This window comes from Palaemon carinicauda, chromosome 12, assembly GCF_036898095.1.
Source record: "Palaemon carinicauda isolate YSFRI2023 chromosome 12, ASM3689809v2, whole genome shotgun sequence".
Lineage (NCBI taxonomy): Eukaryota > Metazoa > Arthropoda > Malacostraca > Decapoda > Palaemonidae > Palaemon > Palaemon carinicauda.
In genome coordinates, this window is record NC_090736.1 from 135,277,312 (window position 1) to 135,290,133 (window position 12,822).

The following is a 12,822-nucleotide window of genomic DNA, read 5'->3' on the forward strand; positions in this document are numbered from 1 at the left end:
AATGAGGCTTGCCAGATTATTTCGACTGAATTATCGTACATGAACCTTAAAATTATCGTTTTTAAACCAAAATTATCGTACAGTTTCAATATAATTATTAAGGAGTAACATAAAAAGAATAAAAAGGAAAAATTTATTATATAAGGATAATTGAATTATGTTAATTTCCAGAAAGAGTTAATTCATATAGAAACTCGTTATAGATATGAGTTAACTTCCATAACATGCATTATTTATTTATTTATTTCCTTATTTCCTTTCCTCACTGGACTATTTTTCCCTGTTAGAGCCCCTGGGCTTATAGATTATTTATTTATTTATTTCCTTATTTCCTTTCCTCACTGGACTATTTTTCCCTGTTGGAGCCCCTGGGCTTATAGCATCTTGCTTTTCCAACTAGGGTTGTAGCTTGGATAGTAATAATAATAATAATAATAATAATAATAATAATAATAAGGAAAGTTGGTCAACATTACTAATGTGGTCCTGTTGTCATGAAACCATTTTAGGGTTATACTTTGTAAAAATAATTTGAAAATTGTAAAAACATATATATATATATAGAGAGAGAGAGAGAGAGAGAGAGAGAGAGAGAGAGAGAGAGAGAGAGAGAGAGAGAGAGAGAGACAAAAATCTATGCTGATTTTAACCTAATCAGATTTCTGATAATAAATAAATCATGCACATACAAGTAAGGATTAATATTAAGGCATTTCATTATAGATAAATGAATAAAAATTTGGTCTTTGACTAAAATAAATGTATATATGATTATTTTCATTGGCTTTTTACTTATTGTAGAAATCTTTCTTCAACGAGTTAATCATATTTTGATGGCTCAAAGTCAGTTGATTTGTCTTATATACTTCTATTATTGATTAAACATTTCCATGGCATTTATCAGATTATACAATTCTTATGTCAAATGTCCATTAATTATACTAAATTAATGAGTATTCTAAAAAATTATGCTAGCAAATGAAATTACTCATTATGCCAGAAGATTACTATTTCAAATCTGGTAACAAAGGTTTCAAAATTGTCGTATTTGAAGAAAATTTGAGTGAAATTTTTTTATACCTTATACTGTCATATATGTCATTAATTACCATGACACACACACATGTATATATATATATATATATATATATATATATATATATATATATATATATATATATATATATATGTATATATATATATATATATATATATATATATATATATATATATATATATATATATATATATATATATATATATATATATATATATATATATATATATATACATATATATACATATATATATATATATATATATATATATATAATATATATATATATATATAATATATATATATATATATATATATAGAGAGAGAGAGAGAGAGAGAGAGAGAGAGAGAGAGAGAGAGAGAGAGAGAGAGAGAGAGAGAGAGAGAGAGAGAGAGAGATTATTTATTCAAGGTAAGTCAATTTTGTAGACAAATTAACTTTACCTAAACATCATTCCATCATTATTCATTGTTGTAAATGATGATTAAAGCCAAGCTTGATACACAAATCATATTAATTTCATCCCTAAGGAAAAAAATATCACATATTTAATCTTTGTATGTTTTCATTGGTTAAGATTATTTTATACTAATTCTTCAGTTGTATTGGCATAAAAAATAATTTTTATTTGTAAACGACTAAACTTTACAAATAACGTGTCTAGGATACGATCACCACTTCTGACGTAGGGTTGTAAGTAAATTGTTTCATTCAGGCAATCTATAGTACAGTTGGACATGGGAGTCCCTGGTACACCTTGCTCCAAAGAAGGGCACCCTGTTACAATCATACTGTGTGATAGGACCAAGAGAGCAGCTGTTAAATTAAGAAAAAAATATAATGGAAGGGATGTTCTGCAATCGTAATAGAAGCAGGTAAAGCATTCAAATTTTAGCCTACGGGATAAGAGCCTGAAGGAAATAACTATCCTTCAAGGAATGATATGTTAATATTAAATTGTCCCTTGGACCTAATCATTGCATATTATAAAGCTTATTACAAGTATAAAACTATTCTAATATACTGTATGTTCAACAGATCCTTTAACTGAATCCATTCCATGCTATTATTATCATTATTATTATTATCTGCTAAGCCACAACCCTAGTTGGAAAAACAGGATGCTATAAGCCTAGGGGCCACAACAGGGAAAATAGCCCAGTGAGGAAATGAAAGAAGGAAAGATAAAATATATTAAGAGGAGTAACAACATTGAAATAAATATTTCCTATATAAATCATAAATACTCTAACAAAACAGGAGGAAGAGAAATTAGATTGAACAGTGTGCCTGAATGTACCCTCAAGCAAGAGAACTCTAACCCAAGACAGTGGAAGACCATGGTAAAGAGGCTATGCCACTACCCAAGACTAGAGAACAATGGTTTGATTTTGGAGTGTCCTTCTCCTAGAAGAGCTGTTTACCATAGACTTTTAAAAGTCTAATCCAAAACTCCTTTATTAGGTATGAAAAAAATTTTCTTAAAAAGGTTACTATTAACCAGCTTGCTAAAATTACGAACCTGTGCTGCAATAGTTGACTGGCAAGACCTGTTATTACAGGCAACAGGTAGTAGTTTGACCAGGGCACCAGCCGCCCGTTGATACTACCGCTAGAGAGTTATGGGGTTCTTTAACTGGCCAGACAGTACTACATTGAATCCTTCTCTCCGGCTACAGTTCATTTTCCCTTTGCTTACACATACACCGAATAGTCTGGGCTACTCTTTATATATTCTCCTCTGTCCTCACATGCCTGACAACACTGAGATTACTGAACCATTTTTCTTCACCCAAGGGGTTTACCAATGCACAGTAATTGTTTGGCAGCCACTTTCCTCTTGGTATGGGTAGAAGATACACTTTAACTATGGTATGCAGCTCTTCTAAGAGAAGGACACTCCAAAATCAAACCATTCTTCTCTGTCTTGGGAAGTGCCATAACCTCTGTACCATGGTCTTCCAGTCTAGGGTTAGAGTTCTCTTGCTTGAGGGTAAACTCGGCACACTATTCTACCTTATTTCTCTTCCTCTTGTTTTTTTGAAGCTTAGTTTATATAGTAAATATTTATTTTAATGTTACTGTTCTTAAAGTAATCAATTTTCTGTTTCCTTTCCTCACTGGGATATTTCCCCTGTTGGAGCCCCTGAGCTTATAGAATTCTGCTTTTCCAACTAGGGTTGTAGCATAGCAATTAATAATGATAATCTGTCAACAGGATGCAACTATACAGAACTTCAATATGCATAACAACAAGGATTTCAAAGTAGAGTTTGTGTAAAATTATACCACAAATTTGCAGTCCTAAGAAAACATTTCTTTGACTGGCTAATTTGCCACACTTCTAGTCTATGTTAATGTGGAGAGTTGCTGGTATTTGCTTCACTTCTTCAATGACAATTATTATCAGGCTCCCAAGTTATTTTTGAAATTGTTGTAACTCATGCATAACCATCTCTCTAAACATGGGCTCTCTCTTCCCAAAGGTTGAAAGGGTGTTACTTATATAACTATCAAATTTAAAGTTGACTCACGAGCCTAGTAAAACTTTGACATGCTTAAATTTTAAAGTAAAGAATACAGAAATTCTACATCATTGGCACTGGTTAAAAACGTAACTTCGTACGTTAGGCAATACCTCCCTAGTCCTTAACCACCAACGAGCACAGATCTCGTTGCTTCGGTAATCCTACAAAAAAAACCTGTACTGTGCACTGCCTCTATATTTCTGACGTCACCTTAGACAGAGTTTGTCGAGCTTTGTGTGGACGGAGCCTTACTATTCACTTCTAGGATGTAGAATTCTCTACCTTACTGCGTCTCATAAACCTTTCCATCATACATGTGGGCATTACTCAGAAGTTCATTGACACTTCTGGTAATGAATAAGCTATACATCAGCAATCACGCTTGTTTCTCCATTGCCTTACCATAAGAATACAAGAGAGTCACCCTATTTTAACGGAAGCAAGTTTTGCATGAGTGTAGGAACATATAAGAAATTCTTATTTCTCCTAGCTATACAAACCAAGTTCTTTAGAGCAGGGAAAGTTTTCAGTGGACCTGAAACGGACATTGCCATCAGTAAGGCCAGGTGAACACGTGCGAGTAGCACCATCCACTTTCCTGTCAGACTCTATTTCTGACCTAGAAATAAGGACTGAAAACCTATGGTGGTTGAGGTGGGAAGTTTGAATTTAAAAGACTCCAGTTTGTAAAGCTAGGAAAAATACAAATGACTTTTATAATTTATTCTTTGCTCCTACAAGTATGCAAACCTTTTGTCCTTGAAATTAGGGAGGCTTGCTTATTGGCAACTAGGAAGCAATCCCCCTAAAACAAACTGATTGGATCTTTTTTTTCATGGAACAAGCCACTATACCTGGTGTCATATGGGGCGAGGGAGAAGACACGAGCAGCCTTCAATTTGCCCATCATAGGGATGAGTAGGGTAATAGGGTTTGGCCAGTATTTGGTTGTTGGTAAATGAAGTACTTCTTTCACAAAGGAGAGATGTAGTCTATTAATACTTGGTACATGATGGCCATTGTATTCATTCCACCATCCTTAATTACCCTTAAGGGAGGGTGGGGAGAACTACTTTACTTACCTACGGGCTTAGGACTGTAGCTTACCAGCATTAATGTCTGATCCAGCAAGTAACTGTAAAAACACTTCTTCCTCAGGTGAGAGGAAGACACAAAAGACCGCCAAACTTACATTGAGCACGTTATCATAGATAATATACTTCCTATCCCACCTAAGCTAGCTGCACAACTACTTGAGCATACAACACAGAGCCAAGAACTAGAGAATTTAAAGACTTGTGGGTATACTCCCTTGAATGAAAGGGTGAAGGTTGATTGTCACTACTAAACCCCCTCACCACCTATCCGAATGCAAGATTCTTCGGAGTTTATAGTGAGACCAATACCTACCCAACTTCATAAGCTCCAGTTTGAACTGGTACCTTGACACCCATCAATGGTCAAGCATATGCTCTCTGATCACCTGAGGAGGTCGGAAAGAGTCCATTCTACAACACCTTGACCTTGGTTACGCCTTATCCTCTGGCAGCATTGTTCAGTTACTTCTAACAGTTTCACGAGACATCATAATTTTGAACATACTTTCCCAAACTGTACCATCCTGACTTGGTAATAGGTACGCAGTTCTAACAGTTTCGTCTTCTCCATAGCACTCTATCATAAGTTTCATCCAGCTGTAACCAGATTGTGGAACAACTTTTCTATGGGAATTGAATTGGTGGAACTTAAAAAGTTCTAACTTGTTGCACATGCTTCTCTGTTGAATATGCTGATATAGGCGTCACTTCCTAGTTTATATATAATTGACCTATTCAAGTGTTGCCCATCTTTCAATATTTCATACTGATTTTTTATTCTTATTATTTCTCATAGTTTCTCTTCTTTCTTTTCCGCACTGGGCTGCTTTCCCTGTTGTAGCATTCTGTTTTTCCATCTAGGGGTACAGCTGTTCGTAATAATAATGATAAGGAAGAGTACCTGACGCTCCCCCGAGATGTTGTCTTCAGACAGTAAAGCAAAGCCCATACAGGATGCAAAAGCATCTCCTCTTGATTTACACCAGATGCTTTACGAAGGAAAGGAATGGAGGTCTCAGACCTAGGTTATGTGACAAAAAGTTTCAGTTTTTGGTCACAAATTCAAGCCCAAAACTAAGAAAGCTTTGTCCAACCTTTTGACTGGGTTAATAAAAGTATCTGTGTAACTTATAAATACTACAGCTGCAAAAATTAGTTTTGAGAGTCAGATCTCTGCCTGATGATCTCAAAATGCTAATTTGGGGCATGCGTAAGACTTGAGGATATGGGCCACGTCCCATTCAAAGCTTTTGAGACACTTCTAGACTAAGATAGTGTGACTTGACAATCTGTCCTAGACACTAAAAGATCGGGATATTAATCGGCTTGAAACCATGTTTGATCAACCAGGTTTATCCGAGACATTCGGTTGATAAGCCGGCATATCAGACTAAACGAGAGAAAAGGCATAGGAGTCCAGATGATACATGGGTATTTATTCTAATACTGTCTATGGATCTGGAACAGAATGCCAGAAGCATCCTGTTTAGCTGTATGGAGAACAAGGGAAGAAAATTTCTGCTACACAAGGATGTACGAACTAATATAAACCTTCAACTTGTCATTCAGACTGAGTATACCTGCTATTACTGTTCATTCCTTTTCCAAAGAATGCATCTGGCTGATAGATCTTCGGAAATTTACCTCCAACATGCATCTGCTAGTCAACTTGCAAAGGGGTAGGGAAACTGTGCCTCCTTGCCTGTTGGTGTTAAGTTGCTATGGCGGCATTGTTGTTCTTGAAAAGCTTGTTTAATCTCCAAAATGTTGATACAACAGTATTTCTTCTTCTGACCACACACCTGATGTGTCCAGGTCACCAAAGGAAAAGCCCAAGTCCTCCATCGAAGCATCCGCGAACAGCTGCATGTCTGGGGGTGGGGAGTTGCAAGAGACTTGGCCAATGAGTTTTCTGCAGGTAAGATTGGACTGTACCTCCTATCCCACTAGTAAGCTTCCAACAACACTGAAGGAATCTCTGCTGGTAACGACTGTGACTCCCCTGAAGGATAAGCTTTTTCCAAAGAAGAGAAGTGGCCAAGAAGACATCCAACATTGATTATACAGCTTTGAATACGAGGCATAGTACACAACAGTATGTCAGTACTCGTTACAGCAAAAGACAAAAGCGAAGAGCCTTTGAAAGAAGAGTAGGCGGGGCTACTCGGCCGTGTTCACCACCTGTTATTAAATACAGTACCTCGTTAACGATTTCAAAGGCCGTTCTAGGTTTCCTAAAATCACTATTTCTATAGGACGAAGTTTGTGTTACACGTAAGAACAAAAGGTACAGCAAAAGACAAAAGCGAAGAGCCTTTAAAAGGAGAGTAGGCGGGGCTACTCCGCCATCTTCACCACCTGTTATTAAATACAGTACCTCGTTAACGATTTCAAAGGCCGTTCTAGCTCTCCTAAAAACACTCTATTTCTATAGGACGAAAAGTTCGTGTACACGTAAGAACAAAAGGCAAAGTTGTCTGTAACAGGTAAAGAAATAATGAAATACAAATTCTGAATGTATTTTGACCCATCTTTCAAAATACAAATTCACTAACATAATAAATCTAGTGCCGGTGAGACTTATACAATCCATTAGCTTTCATGAATATTTATGTAAAATACAGAATCAAGATAACCTTGACACATTCTTTTTTTTCTGATGGTATGATTTAAAACAAAAAAACACTTACATCTAATGGAGGAAACAATACATTGATTACAGAATGGCTTTAGCCTCAGTCACAGCAATGGATATCTTAGTCGATAGAATTTTATGCATAATATACAGACAAAAGATTCAGAAAAAAAAAATATTCTAAACATTATATTTTCTATTATTGTTTCGGTGTTAAAAACATTTTGCATACATTTTTTTTTCCAATTACTGAATCCATCTTTCAAATGCCAGCATGATTCCTGTATATCTAGATTTACTAAACTTTCTTATATTTCCTAAGTCGATTTTACCCTTTCTACATCAAGTGCACAGATAAGGTAGTGCGGAAAGGTCAGACGACAATACAAAAATCTTTCTACTTTACTAATCCCATCCAAAAAAAAAATTTCTACTCTTATCCAAATCTTGTCGGTGGAATTTTTATATTATTTTCAATTTAAGCAGCCTTTCTCACAGCTATGTTTCATTACTGTTTTCACTTTTTCCTCTTTAAACAGCAGCTGTTACATTTATGTTTTAGTCTGTTTACCTCATCTAAAATCCATCTTCCTGGATATCCACTAATCTTGAAAAAGTTTCTAAACGTCACAACATCTTTTAGAGAGTGTTCTAATTTGTCCTTTCTTTTCCTTACTTAAAACTCTTGTCAAAAAAAGGTTCTAAAACTCTCAACATCTTTTAAAATGTTCTGATGTGTCTCTTCTTTACTTAAAACAATTCTTGTCGAAATCTAGTCAAAGCCTTTCATTGATCTGGCTGCCTAAACTAGTATTTGTCTATAGTTATTACACACTTGAAAAAGTCGACCTACTAAAAATGAATGTTCTAAACCATCACAGCTGGTCTTAAATATGTTTAGAGCACTGCTCTTATAAACTAGTACACTATTTCCTCCCTGGTTACTCTTATTGGCAGGACTTAAAACAACCGATCAAATTGATGAACACCTTCGCGGCACCTTGATATCTGTTGGCCTCGATTTACCGTACCCAAACTTTCAGGCACTTACAAACTCGGCCAGCATCCAATTATTTAAAACGGGTCCCTTTTGGGAGACAATGGATAAGGTGGACTTAGTTAACTGATTCTCCCCATCAATCAGTGGTCTTATACATTAACAATGTGATCAATCTTTTTTGTAAATTAAATTTGTATGAAAATTCTCTTCCTGACATGATATAATGTTTGATTAGCTGTTGGTTTCCTTTTCCTTTTTCTAAACCCTTTCTTTCTATCTATCCAAACCTTGGAAAACTGTCCCCCCTTTCAACCCTCAACAATCTGCCTTGAAGAAAACCCAAAATACATCACCAACATTACAAAAATATATGTTATTCAAGTACTTCAGCATGATCATTTCATGACATATCCTTAAGTGTAATACAAAGCAACGCTACAAGAAACTGTATTAAATAAAAGACCCTTTTGTCAAAGTTACCAAGACAGTTAAGTGTATTGACAATACGGTAATATAATAATAAATGGTACTGAAGGCATTTCCATTCGACCCTTGCATCCCTAGCAAAGTCCTTTTCTTTAAGGTAACTTTGGAAGGATCTTCTGTTGAACGATTTTTCCGTATCCTCCCCTGCCACTGTCGTAGTCCGTTCGATACTCGTCTCGGACCTGTGGACAAAAGAGTACAATGTAAATACTGAATTTGTTAAAAAAATGTAACTTAAATTAACCTAATTTTCAGGAAATAAAAGTTCCAATCTTTCATAGACCTAAGTAAGTGACTGGAGGATGTAAAGTGCCAATTCAAAAGAGCCTTTCTCACTGGGCGGCACGGGTCTCTCGCCCAGGAATAGATTTTTCCTTCGTCAAAATCCCTTTTCTGGGCTCCGACCCGTGGCGCCCAGTGAAATCGTACCAGAGAATGGGGACCCAATATGGCTAATTACCTGAAGAGGGAATAACACAAAATAACAGAGCTGATGAGTTTAATATAAAAAAAGAGGGATGTGGAAACCCGTAAAAATAGATCAACATGTATATGACAGTGATAAATAGACATGGTAAACAATCAATAATGAAACCCGTAGATAGAATTCAACAGATATGAATAGTGGGAATCCAGCTTCACTGGGCGGCACGGGTCTCTCGCCCAGAAATAGATTTTTCCTTCGTCAAAATCCCTTTTTGAAACCACTCCATTTGTTAAGTAATTTTCTATCTATTTTGCTACAATTATAATTTCTCAGGCTCTAATCACCTTCAACAGAGACTCCTTTTCACAAAAGTTAAATTGAGGGGAAACTGAATTTAAAGCTCGAAGCTGGGAGGATGTAGAAGCCACTCAACTTTCCAGACTGCTCCATCTTTGGAGGTTTATATTACAATACCTCTCTATACATGATGTCTTTTGCTTATACAACTCTTAAAATTGAATGCTGAATGTCAAGTTTAGTCCAGTTTGGGTAAAATCGATATGAAATTATTGTAAGCTGTAGGATATCACGAGCGTTAAAGAGTAACTTTTAATTTCATTTTATAAATTTTGGGGACATCGTGAAGCACAGGAGGCCAGCGCAAATACAACTGGGGAAAAATGTAGCCATAGGTGTTTTATAAAAAATGTATTCAGCTTTCTAATGCAATTTTCAGTTCCTATAATCGTTATTCATTGTTAGTTACGTTCCGAAATGTCAACCTTAGTAGGACGACACATGGCGAACGATTAACATAAAATATTTTAGGAACAGTATCAACATCAAAACAGATCTTTCATAGTTATAAAGCCTTCATAAAAAATAAAACAAGAGGAAGAGAAATACAGTAAGATAAAAGTGTACCTCCAATTTCTTTGTAACAGACAGTCTCCGATGCACTCTTGCACTAAGTAAAGGCATCGGACAATGCTAAATTATTATAATCTTTATTATTACTAAACTCAGCTACATCCCTATTTAGAAAACCAGGATGCTATAAGCCCAAGGGTTCCAACAGAGAAAAAATAGCCCTGTCAGAAAAGGAAATAAGTAAATAAATAAACTACAGGAGCCACAGTGAATAATAAATAAACAAAATTAACAAAGATCTGTCAAATATAAACTTTGAAGAGACTTATGTCGGACTGTTCCCCATAAAAACATTTGCTGCAAGTTTAAACCTTTTACTTCCACCAATTCAAGCTCGATTAGGAATATCATTTCACAGTCGGTCACAGCCGAGATGAAATAAAGACTTCTAGATTACTGCGTAGTGTTGAGCCTCATGCTGGAGAAGGCATGACTGTTAGAATTAACCACAAGCCTAGTAATTCGTACTATAAAAGTCCAAAAGCTTGTAGAGTACTGTACAGTAGAAAAAAATTAAAACTGAATTGCACATGAAAGGCTTTATATTCTAATACAAGTTGCAGTGTAAGACTAAAATGATAGAATATCATCCGGTAGCTACTCTCCACTTGGTAAGGGTAAAAGAAACTCTTTAATTATGGTAAGCAGCTCATCTAGAAGGACAAAATCAAACGATTATTCTCTAGTCATGGACAGTGCCATATCCTCTGTGCCATGGTTTTCTACTATCTTGGGTTAGAGTTCTCTTGCTTGAAGATACACTCAGGCACACTATTCTATCCGTTTCCTTATTTCTTTTCCTCAATGGGTTATTTTCCCTGTTGGAGCCCTTGGACTGATGGCATCCTGCTTTTCCAACTAGGATTGTAGCTTCCCATCCATATACCAAGGCACTTCCCCCAATTTTGGGGGGTAGCCGACACCAACAATGAAACAAAACAAAAAGGGGACCTCTACTCTCTATGTTCCTTCAGCCTAATCAGGGACTCAACCGAGTTCAGCTGGTACTGCTAGGGTGCCACAGCCCAACCTCCCACATTTTCACCACAGATGAAGCTTCATAATGCTGACTCCCCTACTGCTGCTACCTACGCGGTCATCTAAGGCACCGGAGGAAGCAGCAGGGCCTACTGGAACTGCGTCACAATCGTTCGCCATTCATTCCTATTTCTAAGCTTGTAGCTTAGCTAGTAATAATAATGGCAAACCCCAACCCACATAAAACATTCTCCCTTATTAAAAGACAAGAGTTTGTATGACACATAGAAACAAATGCATAGCACTAGCTGCCATATAGCAGCTGTCAATATTTTCCCTTTCAACTTGTACAAACAACTTTATGCTTGGCATGTAAGCTGGCTTCATTCATAGGAGCATTCTTTTCAGGTATGAAAAATTTGAATTGCAAACCAAGATATTACAGTTTGAATAATTTTGACTGATAGCCGATCTACCTCAGGTCATGAGAATAAAAGATTTTCGGCTCTCTCTCTCTCTCTGACATTAGAGGCCTATGGCAGGTACACTTGGACACAGGAATTTCTGGTACACCTCACTCTGAGGAAATGCAACCAGCCCCATAGGAGGATAGATGTGAGAGAGGCAAGAGAGCGTTCTAGAAGTAGGAATGAATGGAGAGCGATTGTGACGCAGTTCCGGTAGGCCCTGCTGCTTCATCCGTTGCCTTGGATGACCGCACAGGTAGCAGCAGTAGGGGATTCAGCTTTATGAAGCTTCATCTGTGGTGGATAACGGGGGAGGGTGGGCTGTGGCACGCTAGCAGTACCAGCAGAACTCGGTTGAGTCCCTTGTCAGGCTGGGAGGAATGTAGAGAGGAGAGGTCCCCTTTTTTGTTTCATTTGCTTGATGTCGGCTACCCCCCAAAATTGGGGGAAGTGCTTTGGTATGTGTATGTATGTACATCCTTACTGCTCGGTGGGTTCCTGCATTTAGCCCTGCCCACCCCCTCTGCCATCTCTCCGTCCACTATCTGTTTGGTTACTTGCCGTGAAATAAGGGTGTGACACGGTGCACTTATTTGGAGTGGGGTGTGCCAGATATTCCTGGGTCAAAATGTACCTGGCATCAAGTACATTATCAATAGTAATAGACTAAATTCGATTCTTAGGTAATCCAAAATCACACGACTCATATACACTGATAGGTTATACAGTATTAGTAAACAGAAATAATTAATAATACATGACATAGAAATATATCAGTAACATAAATCTTAAAAGTTAAACGATAGATTTCCTGTACTTTTTTAAAATAAATTCTATAATCTAAAGTAAGGCAATAATTTCCCTGTACTTTTCGTAAAATAAGTTCTATAAGGGTTGAACGATAAAAGCCATTTCACAACCACAGGATTATTTCTTACCTGACCACCACTCTTTCCTCTACCGTATTGCCGGCCTTCTGCAAAGCCGGCGTCCCAATCAGTTCTTATAATTCGGTCGTCCAACCGCGTTCCGTTAACATATCGCATGCACATTTCTGCATCCTCTCTAAAATGTAAGAAGTAAAAAATCATTAATATTTCAAAATAAAAATTACATTATCTCTTTTTTAATATATATAAAAAATTACTGTTCTGTACATAGATATAATTAGAAATTAAGCTATCATGTTTTACAAAATTTCCTACACTTCAGTCGT

At 36.5% G+C, this 12,822-nt stretch overlaps 1 protein-coding gene across 2 annotated transcripts in view; it reads right to left on the reverse strand.

The window, feature by feature from the left end:
* Positions 1-7,186: 7,186 nt before the first annotated feature.
* Cbp20 (cap binding protein 20) overlaps positions 7,187-12,822 on the reverse strand; it is a 37,061-nt gene continuing 31,425 nt past the window's right edge. For both annotated transcript variants that reach the window (XM_068384574.1, XM_068384573.1), the window contains exons 3-4: positions 12,545-12,671; positions 7,187-8,986 (exon numbers count right to left, since the gene is read on the reverse strand). In XM_068384574.1, the coding sequence (XP_068240675.1) occupies positions 8,897-8,986; positions 12,545-12,671 (217 nt within the window). In that variant the 3' untranslated portion in view covers positions 7,187-8,896. The remainder of the gene's footprint in view (positions 8,987-12,544; positions 12,672-12,822) is intronic.